The 20320-nt window shown below is 43.6% G+C and overlaps 1 protein-coding gene across 1 annotated transcript in view; it reads right to left on the reverse strand.

Annotated features, from left to right (window-relative positions):
- Window positions 1-20320, reverse strand: part of Fat4 (FAT atypical cadherin 4) — a 132181-nt gene that overhangs the window by 69724 nt on the left and 42137 nt on the right. Inside the window, exons 2-3 of the mRNA XM_038348047.1 lie at window positions 5089-5220; window positions 147-408 (exon numbers count right to left, since the gene is read on the reverse strand). Of these exons, the coding sequence (XP_038203975.1) occupies window positions 147-408; window positions 5089-5220 (394 nt within the window). The remainder of the gene's footprint in view (window positions 1-146; window positions 409-5088; window positions 5221-20320) is intronic.

The raw sequence follows: 20320 nt of genomic DNA on the forward strand, positions 1-20320 counted from the left end.
AAAAGATCACAAAATGGGATGCATATATTTGGTAACCGGAGGTAAACATGTACTAAACACTACCCACTACTTAAAGCAACCAGAGGAGTTTATCCGTACTGTTAAAGGTGGTTCCTGCAAAACGCCTCTCAGAGCATGTCACCTACCAGGGGTTGTATCTTCCAGGATGTCAAAAGAGTACACCGGCCTGGAGAACTTGGGGGTGTGGTCATTCACATCGCTGATGGTGATATTGATCCTCATGTCGGAGGACTGAAGGCCGTCATCAGCTCGAACCAGCAATGAATACTTGGACCTGTGCTCTCGGTCCAGCCTCTTGGTGGCTATGAGATCTCCAGACTCTGGGTCAATCCGGAAGCTGTCGTCAGCTCCACTGATGAGCGCATACGTGACCAGAGCATTTGCACCCTGGGGGAAAAGACCAGGCACGTGAACTGCTGGACTCAAGAGCATTTGTTTCTCACTGTTCTCAGTGAGCATGACTTTGGCAAAGAAAGACTTTGTGTGTAACACATGACATGGATTTGCATGTCACAGTGTACATACAGTTTTAGAAGGTGGGGAAGATGAACCTAACCAAGAAGGGGAGGACTTGTGCCCTGAAAAGTCGAAATCGTCAATAAAATAAAGACCAAAACTCATTTGAGGTTGTGCATGGAACGCCCAATATTGCTACCAGATTCAGACAGTCCACAATAATTTATGGTGGACACAATCTCTTTCAAAACCCTCAAGATAATTTTCTTATAGAAACAGAAAAGAACACAGAGGACTGGAGAGAAGGCTCATCAGTTAAGAGCGCTGACTGCTCTTGCAGAGAACCCAGGTTCCAGTCCTGTACCCACATGGAGGCACATTCTGGACTGTCCCATTTCACAAGGAATTCTGCCTCACTAGTGGAGCCACAGCCACAGGATAACAGCTACCCTCCATCTGAACCATCCAGATGACACAGACTAGGACGCTAAGAGAACTGGAAGAAACGGGAGCGTTTTGAAATTCCATATTTAGAAAAGCCTGATCTGCAAAATGACTCAGGCTAGTAAACAATGGTACACCCGTCTCCCTGAGGGAAGTGAAGACCACGTCCATACCGCCATCCTTCAAAACCGGCTGGTGCTAGTTCTGCATCAACAACTGAACTGTCTGCTGGTGGGAGCTCTACAAAGTCTGTTTGTTTAACATCCCAGTCCTGTCAAGTGGAGACACACTGTCAAAGCACTGAGCGGCCAGAAGCAGGGCCAACAGGAGGATCCCGGAGTAAATGACAATAGTGTACAATTAATTTTTCCAACCTGAGGCGTTGTTTTCAAAAACCAACTTTAGAATGTCCTGAGCTGTCCTTAGCACACAGAACCGGTAGCTGGAGAATGTGGCCTTCTTACACTGATTGATTTACTCGGTGTCCTATGGGTTCTCTAAGACATGAATATCTCCATACTGTACATAGTATTTTATACTATATATAATATGGATTATATAATATATAGTGTGTGGTATATGATATATGACATGTGCTATATATTATATGCAGTATATAATATATGATATGCATTGTATTATACTTTATATAATAGAGTATAGTATTCTATGTTATATATTATATACTATATGTGATATCATATGATATTATACACTATATGTAATATGATATATGAGATATGTGTGTTATAGTATATGATAACATATTACACATAGAATAATGTGTGATATAACATATTATATATGTTATACATAAATATTCCACAATATATAACAGATATACTAACTAAAGAAAAGTGTATGGATTATAAGACAATAAGCTGATAGAAATTTCCAGTAACATCTACACGCTCAGTGTCTTAAGGATGCCCAATTCTTCTCAGACAGTAGTAGAGCAACTTCTTGTGTCGCCACAGAGTGAAAGAGCCACCTTGCATTCCATCACTGTTGCCACAGAGCAGATGAAGAGAGAAAAGGGCAGCCAGGACTTCAGACGACAGGAAGCATTCTATCTATGGAGCTGTTTCCATTCTAACCAAGAGGGAGCTGAAATACTCAAGTACTGTGGGAAACTCCCCTTATAAAGAAAAGGGTGTTAAAGGAAGAAAGGATCCCAAAGGGCTTCATCTTTTAAGAACAAATAATAGTACTAATGGATGCTTCAGATTCCTGGTAGACCTGCTAATTTAATCTCTCTGACACCAAGCATTTCAACAACCCCACACACAGCCCTTAGAGTCTGTGGCACCCCAGGCTTCTCCCGCAAGGTTTTCCCTCTCCTGCCTTGACCAGCTGACAAGTGCCCCCCTCTATATTCCTGCTTTACCACTTGCACCTCCACCCTGCCTGACTCTGAACAAGTTGCTTCCTTCTACATCTTTATACGTCTATGTAAAGTGAACGGTCTCCATGACCACATCTGCACGCTTACTTAAAATACTAAATCTAAAACAACCTCTCGATAGAGAGAAAGCAAGGTACATGAAAACAAATTTGGGCGTAAAAACCTAAAGACATAAGGAATCTCCCACTTGTCTTCAAATGTCTCTGTGAGTACACTTTCAAGAGGAGCGTGAAGGAGTTGAGAGTGAACCACAGACAGTCTGCAGTCTCAGGCACAGCGAGGGCACAAGCGGAGAATGCCATACGTACAGCATGGGACTCAGGCTGTGCTCTAGAAGGGGAAGTGTCAGTATGATCATCTCAAAACAGCAGTTAGCAATGGTTCTCATAGTCCCAGGGGGGCGGTTCTCAGGAGAGTCGGATGCTGATGAAAGCAAACAAACTTCCACATACAATTTATTCGTAATCCACTATAATTTAGGTAGAGCAATCCCACATCAATCATAATATCCCACAGAGTCAGCCTTCGTACCGCTAAAATATTTATTAAAATTAGCATAGCTCTTGCTTAATTTTTCTGAGGTGGCTGGAACAAAACATTTCAAACAAATGAGCTTTTATTTCTCTTCCCCAATTGCAATTACAGTCAATCAGGACTGATTATCCTACATCAACTACTTGATATTCATATTGATATTATACTCAAATTGGAGTTCATGAAATTTCATAAATGATACAACTGAATATATTGTATCAGTGACGAGCTTTAAGAAAGGGAAAGATTTGCTAACTAATGTCAGATGTTGCATAGAATCAAGAGTACAGGGGTTCAGCTGTCAGGGACCACTGACCCAGGAATCAGTATTAACCTTTCTCTGTGCAGAATGAAATAGCAGACACTAACAGAAACATCAAATGTCTTCTAGATGAAAACTGCAGCTTTCTAAAATTTTGTTTTGTTCTTTTCCCTTTTACTAAATCTTGTGAAATTAATCATGACTAGGCTATTATATTTCTAAATTGATTGTTAGAACTACCTAATACGTTATTTACTTGTTCATTTACCTTTTTCTTTATTTTTGAAACACGGTCTCACTGCATAATCCTGGATTCTCTAGGTAGACCAGGCTGACCTCCAACCCAGAAAGATTTACCTGCCTCTGCCTCCAGGTTAAAGCTGTGCACCATCAAATGCAGTCTTGTTCTACTTACTTATTGACAATGTTAAAGAAAAATCTATAAGCTATTTAATCACAGTTTTTAAAAAAATTCCTAGGGTTGAGGGAGGAAAGCCTGTTCTGGGTGGGGCTGAAGAATGATGGAAAGATGTGTGGTGTTTGGGAAGGCTTTCCACTCAATATCAGAGCAGTTAATTGAACCTTTAGCTCTGAAGAAAGGAGAAAACAAGCAAGGGGTTTTTATGTAGTAAAAGCTAAATTAATTATATAACCTCCCAGGCCATTTGCAGCATGACTATTGTGTGACTGCACAGAAAATATAGAGGATGATAATCTATATTGTGTCTAATTTAACATTTGCCAGGACTAGAGAGATAGTTCAGGGGCTAAGAGCACTGACTGCTCTTCCAGAGGACACAGGTTCAACTCCCAGCACCCACATGGCAGCTCACAACTGTCTATATTCCAGTTCCAAAAAATGTGGCACCCTCACACAGACATGCAGACAAAACACCAATGCAACACAATAAAAATAAGTTTAAAAAAATTAACATTTGCCAGTAGGTATAAAATTTGTTTATTACAATAAATTGAAAAACTATTAGTTTTACTACATGACAAATAGATATTACAAATTTTTAATTTATGTATGCATAAATAAATGCAAAATATATAATAAAAAAGGAAGGTTTTTTTTTGGTTTTTTCGAGACAGGGTTTAAAAAAGGAAGTTTTTAAGGTCACTTTAAATATTGTTAGTTTTAAATTATTTGTGTTTTCCAATCACAAATAAAATAAAAATAGATCCTTGGTGCTTTGAAAGCAAAAAGATATAAAGACCCAATTTCAAAGTCTTTATTTTTTTAAAAAGTGATTTGGACAAGAAATCTAAAATGCTAAGGAAAAACAACTGAGCTGTCAATTGCCGATTAGAAAAGAGTGTGTGTCAGTGTTTCTCGGGGGGGGGGTGCCTAACTTTAAATTTTTAATTCTCTCTCTCTCTCTCTCTCTCTCTCTCTCTCTCTCTCTCACACACACACACACACACACACACACACACTCATTCTCTCTGGTGTGTTGTGTGTGTGTATGTGTGACTGCAGTGTCCATGCTGATCAAATGAGTATGTTAGGGTCCCTCAAGTTGGGTTACAGGTAGCTGTGAGCTGCCCAAGGTGAGTTCTGGGAACTGAATCCACGTCTCCTACAAGATTAGCCAGTGCTCTTGACTGCAGGGCCATCTCTGCAATCCCAAAGTCTCTCATTGAGACCTGTGACCCACGAAATAGTCTAGACGGGCTGGATAGCCTGCCCCAAAGGTGCTCTTGTCTCAGCTTCTCCAGTGCTGAGTTTAGAGCTAGCACCATTGAAACAGCTCTTTTATGAGATTGAACGTGGGTCTTCGTGTGTGTCAAACATAGTTTCCCAACTAAGCACATCCCATTCCTACATCATAGTTAGAACAACAGAAGCTCTCTGGGAAAGAACACAGAATTCGTAACCCTTATCTTTGCACACTAGAGCTCCCAGCATGCACTTGAGTTCCCGTAAGTCACTGTAATTACAGATTCTAAAGACATGAGCTACCTCATCAGCATCCATGGCTGTCAGCTGCATAATCTTAGAGCCATCTCCGATGTTCTCCTCCACGGTGAGATCCAGAGTGTCTGTTGGAAACACTGGAGGGTTGTCATTGATATCTTGAAGTGTTATTTCTACCTACAAAGAAAAAGGAAATAAAACAAGACATGAGGGCTTTACCCCAAATGCAGACTAGGAGTCCACGCAACTATCCTTCCCAAAAGGAATCAAAAACACCCAAAAAGCAAGACTCCTTGAAATAAGGGTATAAAATATTCATCGGAACAAATAAGGACAATCAAATAGCATCTAACTTGTTGATGGTAAATGACTTTAAATGGTCCCGATGAAATCCAGACTGGAAAATGTACCCTGAGCATTGTCACTGACACCCTCCTAAGGTCTTCCGAAACTAGGGACCATCTATCTTGCAACCTTGGTGCCAGTTGACATTGGTGAGGTGCTCAAAACAGCTTTTGCCAGAAATGATTGCACAGTCGCAATCTGTGGCAAGGAAGGATATTCGCCCATTGTTTAAAGAAACACTCGAGATTTCTCCATGTAATGGCAACCCTCTATTCTGGGGACACACAAGCTACACACTGGACCATCTTGACTCCTATTTGCAGTGACCAACCTCCCCTTCAAAAGCCACGTTCCATAGATCACAAGGATGAACTTCCTCTTTGAAACGTCTTAGTCTGAATAAGTTTCCCTGCCTAAGAAACGTTTTCTGAAGTAAGGATCTACAAAGCCTGAACAGCAACTTCAGACCCTGCGTTCCTTAGCTGAGTTGGGGGTGTGAGACTCACAGGCTCTGAGAAGGGGGCAGACAGCTGTGAGGGCAGTGAAGGCTGCCTTGGAGAAGGTCACAAACTATGTCAGGGAGGAAAACTCATCCATCCAACCAGCAAGAACGCACTTCTCAAAGTCGGGATTCTGTGAGAAGCCATTGTTCATAGCTATCCTGCGAAGACCCTTATCAGATCCAGTGACTAAAATGAGGGCTGAGAAGACAAGGATCAAGCCGACAGTACGGTTTTTTCTCAAGAGACACAAGAGAGGGGAAGAGAGCAAAAGGTGGCACAAGGTCACTTTCTGACCCAAAATGTTGGGGAAAATCCAGACAAATTAGACAAATGAGTGGGTGAATAATTGATAAGGCAGAAATATATTTAATTTAATACTTAATAATTGCTATGAGTCTCTCTCCACCTTTAGTGGAAGAGATTTGCTCACCAGGAAGCAGTTCAACCTCACCAGGGCAAAGGCAAGAGAGGCCGGCAGTAAGCTGCATCTTCTCTGTCCACTAGAGAGGGCTCTCTACACCCTCCCTCTGAGCAGCACTCCATGACAGCTTTAGAGGCAACCAGGCATCTGAAGGCTTTCAAATGCCATGGGTTTACAAACAAATGAGACTGCCCCTCACCCGACTGAACCTGAACACTTCGTTTCTCTTGGCTTTCATCCCTCATCTCAGAATCATGTCTATGTAGGAAAGCTCCGAAACACACACACACACACACACACACACACACACACCATGTCCATAAACATTCTCTGGTAGCTGAAATTTTCAGGTGTTGATCCTGACCATGTTTGAGACAGGGTCTCTTGCTGCAGACTCCAGGCTTGCTAGCTCTCCTGGGGGTCCCCCATCTCCACTTCCCATCTAGCTGTGGGGAATCCAGGATGACAGACGTGCTACAGTGTTCCACTTTACTTCTGGAGACTAGGACTTGTGTCCTCACACTGGCACACCAGGTCCTGTACCCACTGACACATCTCCTCAGACCCCGGAACAACTAGTGCACAATTAGCTGCCAGCAAGCAACAGATCCACAGGGGCTCTCCGTTTGTCTTTGAAGGGGAAATACAGAAAGTACTTTCAACACGCACCCTCTTCTTTCTGGAATCCTGATAAACCACTTATAATTATTGTTTCGTCTTTTAAAAAAAAAAAAGATCAGAGTCATAAAGAAAGAGGTCTTCAAAATTTTAAAATTAAAGTGTTAATTGTGCTTTTGGGTATATTTGCAAAACCTTCAATGTTTAATTTCTGTCTTTTATATGATGGTTCAAACAGTGCCGTGCCCTATTTTCTCCTGTGATGTTCATGGCTGACACAGACCCAGCACTCGACAGAATCCCAGATGCTGGATGATACATGTTGGAGTGAGTGAGCATATCACAGGCAAAGCGGTCCAGATTCCAGAAGAGAATAAAATTTGTGCATGTGTGAAAATGTATTTATAGTGTGGATCTATTTTTCAAATAACACTCATTGCATTTGTTGGATACACGCAGGTTTTCATAGTAACACACTGTTCTGCACAACTTGCATTGACAGGCACTGTAGTTCTGGGTCATTACTAAGCCTGGGGCCTTCACAACCTCATACCTGACTCCCGTGAAGGCTGTGCATGCATGTACCCAAGAGCGCATGCACGCATGCAGGTGCACACATGCACACACACACACACACACACACACACAGAGAGCCTAAAACAATGTGTGGCATATGTACTCATTTGCTACAACTACTAAAATACACAAGCCCGTTAGCTAATTTATGCACTTAAAACATCATGAAGCCTGTTTCAAAGTTTTTTTTTTTTTTTTTTTTGCAAAATGTTCTCACTGTGTGTGTTGGGGGCATATTTTGTGCTTCTAGGATGTGTAGAACACTGAAAGCTCAGAAAGCCATTCATCTACAAAATGTACGAATATTTAAGAAATCTGGAGGAGCATCGTGTTCACTTCCTTTATTTTACAGAGGGTGTGAGCCAAGGCATTGAAACGTCAAGTGGTTTATCTAAGGAAAACAAGGAGAGGCCACAAAGCCAGGGTCCATTGAATTTTCCTCAACCAAGTGCAAAGCCTGAAATGCTGAGCTGGCTCAATGGTGTGCCCAAGGCCACTAGCCTCCGCCCTTGGTGTTAAGGCAGAAACCTGTCACACAAAGCACGTCCTTTGTGAAACTATGTTTGGGGAAGTTAAGGTATGAAGAGATACATGAAGAGATAATTTGTTAAGAAAGCAAAAGAGAGAGAAAAAGAGAAAGAAGAGAGAAGGAGGGAGGAGAGCAGGAAAGAAGAGGAGAGGAGAGGAGAGAAGAGGAGGAGAGAGGAGCAGAGAGGAGGAGAGAGGAGGAGAGGGGAGGAGCGGAGAAGTAAGGAGAGGAGAGGATTTTATCCACAGTTTTTCCATCTTTAGGATATTTCATCTGAGACTTGTGGGAAGATATTCAGACAGATTTTCTTTGGGTTGCATCAAGTTCAATTACTCACTCAGAAGAAATTGCAAGGTGGGCATTTTGAATGAAGTTGTAGTATAGATACACGTATAATTGATTGGTTTTAAAAAATCAGAAGCGTATGCTTTCTTCCGAAATGTTGATCTCCTTCTAAACACTTCAGAAATTGCTAACAGCTAAATGGTTGGTGGGTTAGCAAGTACACAAACTATAAAATAGCAAGCCACACTCTGTCAGGGCAGTAAAAGCAGTTACTGAGTGGCAAGCAAAAGATAAAGCATCCCTGCCAATTTATCTTTGTGGAACTGACACGTTAATTAAATCCCACATTTATTAGTAGACACTTGGATTGTGTAAATTATGAAAAGCATTGCATCAAAAATAAAAGCTAGAGTTTACATTTACCAGCTCTATAGATATTGAGGGATTACATCAAGATTATATAAAAGTACATTTTTAAAGTTTTTTAATTGTGTGTGTGTGTGTGCGTGTGTGTGCATACTCATGTGCGTGCACACATACATACAGTACCTGCAGAGCTAGGGATGGAGTTACAGGCAGTTGTGAGTCACTCAGCATGGGTGCTGGTAGCTGAACTCAGGCCCTTCTAAAAGAGGAGTATATGCCCTTAACCTCCGAGCTGACTCAACAGCCCTAAAGGTACAACTTTTAATGAATAGTTTTTGCTCAAATATATCTCAATAATATAAGGTTATATCTCTTAACTCATAACCACACACTCCTAAAGTTGATAGAGACTGAGCAAGGCTTATTCTAAAGGCTTGGGGTCAATGCTTTCCTAGTCGGCAGCTGCTTCTAGATTTGGGGATATCTGTAAGGCAAAATTGACATATTTGGAGCAAGAAACTCAAGTCTAAATGCCACACTCACTTCGTTTCATATGTACCCTCTACACATACACTTTATGACATATTTTCAGTTCGCCTGTGTCTTGACTGCTTCCCAGAGGCAAGTGAGGAATTTTCCATTTGTGGCAACATTTCCATGCTCCAAGCACCGTGTTTTGAAGTATTTTAGACTGTTAGAGTAGAGACACTTAGCCTGTCACTAGGACTCTCCAGTTCCCCAAACCGTTAGTAACACTCCAAATAGTGACTTCTAGATTCTGAGATTTGGAGAGGACAAATCTGTCTTGTTCATATTTACAGCCCAGTCATCCCTAACAGCATCCTTCTTTCAAAGATGCGTGGTTAAAGCGAACCCATTTGTATCTTTCTGCAACAGCGACTTCTTGCTGGAGCCCAAGGGATATATACAGATCAAAGCTGTCTTCTCTATGGTGATGGCTAGAATAGCCCCAGTCCTGCTGCATTCCTAGCTTGTCGGCATCGTTCTGGCCATCAAGTATCTTCTCGATGCCATTAAATACACTGTGACAATGTACTGACACCGTGCTCGTAAGAATGACTAAAACAGTCACATCGCGGTGACTAGTGCAGAAGGGGTCCATTTGCGAGAGCGTGTGGAATCCGAGCGGACCAGCACCACGGCAGAGACTGCCAAGCTAAGTAACACAGGACTCCTCCAGTAAGCATGGCCCATGACACTTCGCCAAACGGTACCTAGGTCGTAGACATGTAGACGGGGTGCGCTCTGAGGAAAAAATTCTAATCTGACTCTGAAAACAGTTTTTATTTCATTGGGGTTAAGTAGGTGCTGGAAATCTCCCACTCCCTCTTCTGTATGATGACCGCACTCCCTGTTTTATATGGAGGTCCTCCCCATCCCCTCTTCTGTGTGGAGGCCCCACCCCCTCTTCTATATGAAGGTCCCACTCCCTCTTCTGTGTAGAGGCCCCACCCCCTCTTCTATATGAAGGTCTCACTCCCTCTTCTATGTAGAGGACCCACCCCCTCTTCTGTGTGGAGGCTCCACCCCCTCTTCTGTGTGGAGGCCCCACCCCTCTTCTGTGTGGAGGCCCCACCCCTCTTCTGTGTGGAGGTCCCACCCCCTCTTCTATTAGGAGGCCCCACCCCCTCTTCTATTAGGAGGCCCCACCCCCTCTTCTATTAGGAGGCCCCACCTCCTCTTCCATATCAAGTTCCCACCCATCTTTCGTCTTCAGGCCCACTTGAAACCCACCCCAGGATCTGTCCAGTCCTCATGTCTGATGGGTCACTTCCTTTGGCCCTGCAGAGGAAAACACCACCTTTCCTGCCTGACCTGAGATGTCATGCGGATTTTACAAAAATGTCTGTGCTCAGCTGTGCAGAAAGCCCAGGACTGCTGGGACAATGGAGCTGACTATCTAACCAGAAAGCTAGAGAGCCGGGTTTATTCCGCAGACAGCAGGGTGACTCGTTAGAACCATTGCTCTGGGTAGATAATTGAATTTAGATTTAAATGTGTTCATATGTAGTCTAACTAGAACGAGATCCTATGTGATTTATTTTGTTCGAAGTGATTGGCTCATTGATTATGCTCTGGGAGTCCCCTGGGAGCAAATCTTTATTTATTAAATTTATATGAAAGTCTACATTTGCTGGAAAACCCCACTCCCACCCCCTAGGTGCTAATTATCAGCCAGAATTCTGCCATTCCTCTTTAGTTGTGTTTTGGTTTTTGATTATAGATGAACTAACCAGATAGCTTCATCAGTAGAACCCACGTCTGACTCCAGTTTAACATAGAGACAAATCTGGTCAGAGTATAACAGAAGTCCATCCCGTTTACACTGCTAACGTGTGGCTTTGGGCTCTGCGTACTTTCGTTTCTTAAAACGAAAAATGATGCAGCTGTGCAGGCTGGTGCCCAGGTCTGCCTGGCTGATTTGATTTTGTTCTTCGGTCCTCTCCCTATATGGGGTGATCACTGGGAATTCTGTTGCCGTGAGCCTGGGTGAAGCCTTCCCTGTGTTCTGAACGGTTCGCCGTGCTGCAGAGTCAACATCCATCCCAGTTGGTGAGTGACTCACATTTTAGTTATGAGGAGGTCTTAACGAGGAACAGCTTACATTTAAATGCCCAAATGTCAGGCCCGTGGTGTTTGGACTGTGGAGGCGCACAGGGTCATGTTCAGCCTATGAGCAATACTTTCAGGTATTTATTTATTTATCGTGTAGAACCGACCTAATTCCACTGTCTGCGGTGATAAGAGTTTGTGTCTCAGTTAGATGACGGACTAGAACCAAGGCACTGGAATTCTGACGGGAGGAATCAGATGCTGGAGGAAAGACTTCTCATCCCGCCACGCAAGAGCCTGGCAGGGGCTGTGTGTGAGCTGTGAGGAAAGCCAAGGGGACCTGAAAAGTATATTCTGCCTTGTGAACCCCACACTTTCGAGATCTGAAACCTGCTACAGGACCTGAAGTTGTCGAAGCCTCACAAGACACCAAAGAGTAAATCTACATATTTAGGCATCTTGTTTCTTAAGACTTATTTAGTTTGCTTTTATTTTTAAGTGTATGAGTGCTACCCGTATGTATGTACGGGCATCTTGTGCATGCAAGGAGGTCAGAAGAGGGTGTTAGATCCCCTGGGACAGGACTTCAAACCAGTTTAAAGCTGCCATGCGGTTGCTGAGAACGAAATCCAGGTTGTCTGTAAGAATAGCCTAACTGCTCGTTCCAGCCCCGAGATAACTTTTCCCATTTTAGAAATAAAAAAGCCAGGTGTGGCTGTTCCGAACCACGATTCCCACATTTGGGAGGCCCAGGCAAGTCGCTGCTCAGAAAGTGGATCAAGCCAGGCTAGAGAGCCAGACCCATCTTAAACCACACCGCTGGAGGAAACGCCTGTAAGATTGTGGAGATGGCTGGGTTGCTGGCATTCTTTTCATAAGCAGAAAGACCTGACATCAATCCAGGGCCTACGTGAAAAACCTGGGCATGGTGGTGGGCAAATGTAACTCTGGGTGTGGGGAGATGGAGACAGCCGGCTCCCTGTGATTACCTGGTTAGCCAGCCTTGACTTTGCACAAAGTCCCAGCCAAGAGTGGCTCACTTCAGAGGCCCAACACCCAAAGTTGTCTGACATGTACACACATGGGCAGGCACACACACATACCTGTTCACACACAAACATACCCACACATGCACACATGTGCACACACACTTTCACACAACACACATATGCATATACAAAATGAAAATGACATAAGGCTTTTCCTAGAAAATGGGTAGTTAGCTGTGCATCTATACACCGCTTTACAGGAAGCACTGTAGTGAGAAGAAATATAATTTAGAAGGTATAATACTTGCTAAAAATTAATTTAGTAGTTAGTTACTGTGGGGATACTGGGCTACAAAGCATTTGGGCGTCTGACCCTTGGTCCAGCATCAGTGAAATTACAGTGGATGCAGGCACTTGCCTGCAATTCCACACAAAGATGCATCGCTCCAGTCTGGCTGTTCCAGAGCATTAGGAAACGAGGAAGCATGTGCATTTTCGATTCTTTAGTTTCAGTTTTAAAAGCAAATTGAGAGTCGCATAAAGAGCTTCAAGACACAGCTTGTTACTCATATACCCAACACGGATGTGAGCATGCCCAATTAAATTTCTCAAACCAAAGCCATTATGCTAATCGCGCGCCACTAAAGCTCTCCCAGCAGTCAGGAGCATATGTTAGTGGAATTTTGATCCATTTCTCATAGGAAAGAAATACTTGTGAGTAACAGGCAGACTTGGAGGGTTGCCAGTGGTGAGGAGGGTGGCCAGGAGTTGCAGGCACAAAGCAATTAAGGCCATTCTGCAGGCAGTGTGCTTTCCATAGCTCACTAAGTGTGTGGTGACATAAGAAGAAGCTGGAGCTGCGGTGCTCTCAGTACCGTTCAAGGCAGAACCATATAAGGAGTTCTAAGGCCACCGTACGTAACCACGTCAGCGTCTCCTGAAATCAAAACTGCATAATTTCTACTTTTGCCCGGCTTCTTACACATGCCATAAAATGCATACAGAGTAAACGGAGGAATTACAAAATGTGTGGTTTTCATGTGGCTCTTAAGTAAAGTTTTATGTTTCTTCAAAACAAGCACCCTACAAAGGCATTCCAGAATGTTCTCAGTAGACATTGACCTGAGTGAGGGTGACACATATCAGAGGAAAACTTTAATAAAAAGTGAACAAATGACAAAGTTCTGTCAAGATTCGTGAACCGCTTTTGCCTTGCTTAGTGGGCATTAGACATTATAAAGCAGAGATGGCGTCTACTCAGACTACTGAAGGGGCTGAAAGACAACTCAGCCTATGAAGGGCTTGCTTTGCAAGCAAGACCCTGGCTTCTGGCCCTAGAAACCTTGCAAAGGAAAGCCAGGTGTCCTGGAGCTTGCTTGTTATGCTAGAGCTTGGGAAGGAAAGACAGAGCCCCTGGGACTTGCTGGCCAGCTAGGCTAACCTGTGTGATGCACTCCAGCCAGAGAGAGACTGACCAAACAAATGGCAAAGGGTGGATGATACATTGGCAAGAAAGAACAGCCAATGTTGATCTCTAGCCTTACACACACCACACACACACACACACACACACACACACACACACACACACACTGCACACAGCTACACATGTGTGTGTACACTACTGAAATCTGGAAATGTCATGCTTGTATTCAAGGCAGAAGTAGTGGTGACTGACTGTGGGTTGACTGGCCTCAGGTCTTCATCATTCTCCATAAATAACTGTGTATCCCTCCCACTAACCTTGTTTCTCCCAATGCCTGCTGACTAGGAGTTCACTTATGACACTCAGTTTGAACAGCAGGGTAGTCACAAATGGAGGAGCTTGAAATGTCCTAGCGCTCTTAGTCTCCTGGTACCAGGAAAAGGATGGGGTATTTTCCATGGAGCTGTCAGAGATGAGAAATCTGTAGCCCATACCAGGGCTCCCTGCCTGAATGATAACCTAGAGCAGCCATACTGACAGCTACACAGAGACACAGGAAGAAGGGCATTCCTGCCACCCCATGAGGTACAGGGGTTCTTCATCTCATGGAACAATGCTGAGGCAAAGGTGAACAGGTACACGGAGGAACAGAAGGGATCTGCTCCCTGAATTGCATCCATAAGTCTAATGTTCTGAGTAATGGTTGAGGAGACACAATGAAGAGAAAAGAGCCGGTGGCTCATGGCCAGAGGCATGCGTGGTACTCAAGATAATCTTGTTGCTCTGAGCGTGTTAATAAACTGTACTGCTGTATGTAGTGTGCCAGTCTGCCCTCCACTGTCTGTGGTGGGGACGAGGGGTGGCAGCAGTGAGCACACAGTGCCCCCTGTGCAAGGCAGCCAGACGAAAGCTCTGAGATCGCTGAGCAAGCATCATGGACATTTACCATGATAACAATTAAAATGTAAGTTTCTACAAAGGACGGGTGACTCAAAGGTGATAAACATGAACTGGAAATGACAGCCTTTCCAATGAGTGGTGGCGGGAAACCTGGACATCCACGTAGAGAGAAATGAAACTAGAATCCCCACCCCCCACCCTAGACAAAAACTAACTCCAAATGGAACAAAGACCCTGATCTTAAATCTAAAACTTTGGGTATCAATCAGGTAATGGATTCCATTCACAACAGCCTCAAAGAAAGAAGATTAAAAATTACAATGAAATAAACTTAACTAAGGAAGTGAAAGACCTGTATACTAAAGGCTATAAAACACTGAACAAAGAAACTGAAGAAAACTGAAAGACCTCTCACGCTCATGGATGGGAGAAGTCAAAATCCCGAAAGTTGCTACTCCCAAAAAACAATCAGCAGATTCCATGCAATTCCCTTCACGTTGTCAGTGACATTCTTCATGGAAATAGGAAAAAAATCTTGAAAATTCTAAGAAAACACAAGAGAGCCCAGATAAGGAATCAATTGTAAGCAGAAGGGACATCATGGGGATGTCACCACACCTGATCACAACTTAGGCTGCAGAGCCATCAGAATAAAAGCAGATGGTGCCGGCACAAAACAGAAGAGAAGGGCAAAGTAGAGAACCTGGATACAAGACCACACAACCATGTCCACCCCATTTTTTAGATACAAGACAAAAATACGCAGTGGAAAAAGACAGCATCTTCAACAAATGCTGCTTGGAATTCTGGGTACCTACTACACCATGAAACTAGATTCTCATTTCTCACCCTGCTTGAGCACAAACCCCAGGTGGATCCCCTCAGCAAAGATCCGAAAACCTGAAACTGCTCGAGGAAGCAGAGGGAGTGCAAGTCACACTACAGGCAAGGTAAGGATGTACTAACAAGGATTCCAACAACTCAGGAGATACGAGCAAGAAGCAACAGGCAGAGCCTCACCAAACTACACAGGGTTTGCACGGAAAACGAAACCATCGATCAAGTGTAGAAACAACCTACAAAATAGGGAAACAACACAATCTCCAAAAACTGGGCCACGGGACTGAGCAGAGATAGCATCGAGTAAACAACTGGCAGTAAAGGGCTGTCCAGGATGTGGGGAAAGGAGACTGCTGATCTAGTGGTGGTAGGAGATAAATTGACGCAGCCACTATGGAAGTGAGTGTAGGGGTCCGCCACAAAACCAGAAATAGAGCTATACGAGTCAGCTCTTCTGCTCTATTCCCTATTCATTGTGGTTCTAGTCTCAATAGTTCAAAAATGCAAACAGCCTAGATGTCCACCAACTGTTGAAACTGAACTCCATACATGCACTGGGATTGTCTTCAGCCGTAAGGAGGTGTGCCTTCCACCAACGCACACTTTGTTAGGCTAGACACTCTTACGGAGGTGCAGAGAGAGAGAGAATGAGGGTCCATCTGAAGCCCCCGGATGTTAGCTGCACATGACTTGAAGCCATAAGGTAACTCAGATCTTACCAGTACTGCGGCGGTTTCATAAGGCTTCGGTACTAGAGAGACAACACCCTATCTGCCACTGAGACTTCAGGGCCGCAGAGAAGCCCCGAGTACTGTATATACTTTAGAAACTAAAGCATGCTGGGAACCTCAGCCTGGAAGAGCCCAGACTGCTTGGGTGTCTGTTCTCTTTCATGGCCACAGTTGCTCATGCTTACTCTTCACTCCATGGCACACTTTCTCATACAGCCAGCTAGGCTAGGCGACATGACCAGGCTCACGGATCGTTCTTGGACTCCAGCACCTGCCAGCACTAAGTGGTGAGTGAGAACAAACCTGTCTGTTGTTCAGGGCTGAACAGATTCTTATACTATTTTGACCTGAAGACCGCTTTGTTGCAATAACCTCCCAAACAAAAACACCACACAATAGATCAAGGCCACCTCTCACTCATGTGCATCCCAGTAAACTCTGTGCAGTTAGAGCAGAACCTCCGAAGCCATAAAGCTTCAATTAGGGTTTTACACTTTCATTGCCAGTTACACTTCTATGCATTCCCTCTCAAATCAGGAACCTGACAAGGATACCCACTCCCCCTGCTCTTACACAGTATAGAGGTTCAAAGTCTCGGGTTACATCAGTTAGACTGGAGAAAGATATAAAAAGAATAGGAAAGGGGGACTCAAACAGTCCCTCTCTACATGAGCCCTGGTTCTATCCATCAAAGCCCTATAGAGTCTACTATATACACAGTCTTATTGCAGAATGCAAATAATTATACATAAAAAAGCCTTCATTTGCACCAACCATGTTTCCTTAGAGCAAGAAATTAAGAAAATAACCCATTAGTAAAAACCTCCAAAAAAATTTCAATACACTTGACCAAAAAAAGAAAAAGTCAGAACAGTAAGGATTTCAGGACACTGGAAAGGGAGTCACAGAAGGAGCTGGATGTTGGGAAGGCCTTCCTGCTTCTGAATGGCAGAATCAATATTGTGAAGATGGCCTTACTACCAGGACAAATGTTCAGATTTAATAGGCAGTTTATTTATGTGACCATTTTGCTTTGCGTTCCCATGGTCTTCTCATATGAATGCAGTAGGAAAAGACATGGAAGCATCTAGAATGCAGTGAGTTAGGGAAGTGTTCGACAGCGAGGAAAGACAATCCATATCACAAAGAACCAACAGCACTGTCATGCTTGTCAATCTAGTATGGTCCTAACACCTCAACCTTGCGTTGTTTGAGGGTCATGGGTCTCAAATCTCAAGGGTCACAACAGCAAAAGAAGACAGGACCCTGAGTGTCCATTCTGGCTTACAATAGGTGTTGTGCATATTATATTAATATAGTACATATCACTCAGCTTTAAAGAGAAGCCAAACTGATGCTTGCTGTGATATGCACCAAACAGAAATTATCCAAGTGACACAATTCAGAGACTAACCTGGTACAACACGACCCTCCTTGGGCCTGTCACCAGATCAGTCAAACTCCCGAAATGCAACTTATCAGTGGAGGTTGTTGCCCAGTGGGTGTGGGGCTTCATGTCAGAAGCCAAAATCACAGAGGCGGCACAGAGCAATGTCTGCTACAGAGCCCTAGGCAGGTCCTGAATGCCACCGAACAATATATTTAAAATTGGTTAGGATGAAAAATGTTAGGCTATGTGTATTTTATCAGAATTTTTTTTAAAAAGTGCTGCAGTACATCCCTATCATTTTTGTTGAAGAATGAAAGAATAAAAGAATGAAGTGTACATGGAGATTGTGGCAGGAAAGTTGGGAACCTTTGTTCCCCGTGAGCCACTGCTGACTGATGTTGCTCTTTCATTTTTAGCCAGCTGTGCTCACACAACTTTGAACAGCAACCATTGTAGTGGTGCTGTCCACCAACCCGAGCCCTTGGAAATGGGAGGCTGAAAGGTTCAAGACTATCCAGAGCTGCATAGCAAGTTTGAGACATGGGTTCATCCAAAAGAAAAGATTTTATAGTTGAATTGGGATTCGGCCACTGCCGGTTTACCTGAAATCTCATCTCACTTGGGCCTTCCAACCATAACACACCTGTATCAAGTGCCTGACATGTGTTCAAGTTTAGTGGGAAAGCAAAAGCATGATCTGAGTTTGTCTAATACAAAGAGATGTACTCATCAAACATAAAGAAATCTAGCTAAAGCTGCAGAAAATACCTCTTTCTTGGAGCGCTCATTTGGAAAGAAATTGGAGGCTGTACAGGGCCAAGCACAACATTTTCCTTCTGTCACCTTGCCAAAGGGAAATCTGACCAGTGAAGTCTAAAGGATGAACAAGTCACAAATAAACGGGGCTCTCAACCCACTCCAGTAATACTTGGGGCCACAAAAGCATGGAGAATATGATTTCCTTAAAAACTAAAGCTTCCAGAAATTCTCCTAAGAATTCCTCAACAGGCATTTGGCTATGACCCAACTCTTCCTTTAGAAAGAAGAAAAGGTTTTGGATATCTTCCTATCTTGACTTTCTGGAGAGATGTGAGGTCTTGCCAAAAGTCAAGAGGGTGTGTGATATATTTGTGATCAAGCTTTAAACATGCTTAATTTGCACTTGGTTTTGAGTTTCAAAATCAAGAAAGTCTCAAATTCACCTTCAGTGGAAAGAGTTAATTTTCATCCAGTGGGGTGTGTGTGTGTGTGTGTGTGTGTGTGTGTGTGTGTGTGTACACTAGGGAAATATCACAGACTCCCTGGCTTCCCTCCAAAGACTCCACCGAGTCTGTCTCGTTGGCTCTGTTCCAATTCTGTTATAAAATATCTTTCCAGTATGTATTTCTTTTGTCTTTTCCATATTTTAACAGTATAGATGGTTTACTAGCAATGTTGTAGGGCCTCCCTCTTAACCACTGACATTTAAATAATTGCAAAATGGAACTGGTGTGAATAGCCTTTAGAATCACATCCTTGGGCCCCTAAAACTTGCATAGTTCCCCCGACACACACACACACACACACACACACACACACACAGAAAGAGAGAGAGAACTCTACTAGACTAATCCTACCTCCCAGACCTGCACCACCCCATCCCACCCTCTTAACCCCCACATGACAAGATCTTCTACGAGATTAAGGCCACCTCAGAATCCTTCCATTCTTTGCCAAAGTGTCTACCTATAAACGCTTAGCACTTTTAACCCTGCCCCCAGAAAGCTAATAAACTGAATGACCTACTAGTAAAGTCCTATGAAACAGTAGCAAACAGAGCACAAGCCTGGCAGGGCTACATCATTCCACACCACCAGGTAAGAAACTGCTTTTCTACCCTTGTCCATAATATCTGTCTACCTAAGATGGATAGATACACACACACACACACACACACACACACAACACATGCACAAATATTATACACACACCTGCAAACCACACATACATACATTCATACCACACATATACATTCTCTGATTTAAAAGGATAAATAAGTTGTTATCAAGACTTTTTAACCGTGTGTGTATGTGTGTGTGTGTGTATGTGTGTGTGTATCGAAATATCCTATCACTAACCCCATATCTCAATAAAGAGAAACATGAAATGTGCTGAATGCTAAATTTCTAGGTAGGAATTTCCATCCCATCCACACTGTGAGGTTAAAGAGGAAGAGAGAAATCAGGAGTGACCCGCACAACTCAGCACCTAGAGGGGAACAAGGAGAGTAACTGCTGAGCTACCTCTTCTCCCTGTCTGCATTTCTCTTTAAGTTACTCAGCAGATGTTGAGCGAGCCTACCAGGTGCTTCCTACATTCCCACAGACAGCATCTTTTCTAACCGCACAATGATCTTCTATTTCTCCAGCCTCACCTGGCTCTGCTTGAAGCAGCAATCTGGCTGGACCGTTCAGGGCTGACCTGCCCATGCCATTCCTCCGAAGAAGGTGCCAACCCATTCCTTTCCTTTCCCTGTGCTTCATTTTTCTTTGGTCCCACAGCCCTGAACAGCTTCGTGTGTAGAACTTCCCTAGAGGCATGGCTAAGGGTGGGCAGAAATCCCAAAGGCTAGAGATAAGTTCACCATGCTTGAACACCTGAAAGACAAGGGCTAACTGAAGTGCCCATGCCCTAGGCGCCATGCAAACAGTCCAGATGCCTAGTGATGAATCCTTCTTGTTCATCTTCCCATACATGATTGGGAGCTCCCGGAGAACAGGTGCTATCTCTTAGGTCCTCGGACAC

This window comes from Arvicola amphibius, chromosome 11 (genome assembly GCF_903992535.2).
Source record: "Arvicola amphibius chromosome 11, mArvAmp1.2, whole genome shotgun sequence".
NCBI classification, from domain to species: domain Eukaryota; kingdom Metazoa; phylum Chordata; class Mammalia; order Rodentia; family Cricetidae; genus Arvicola; species Arvicola amphibius.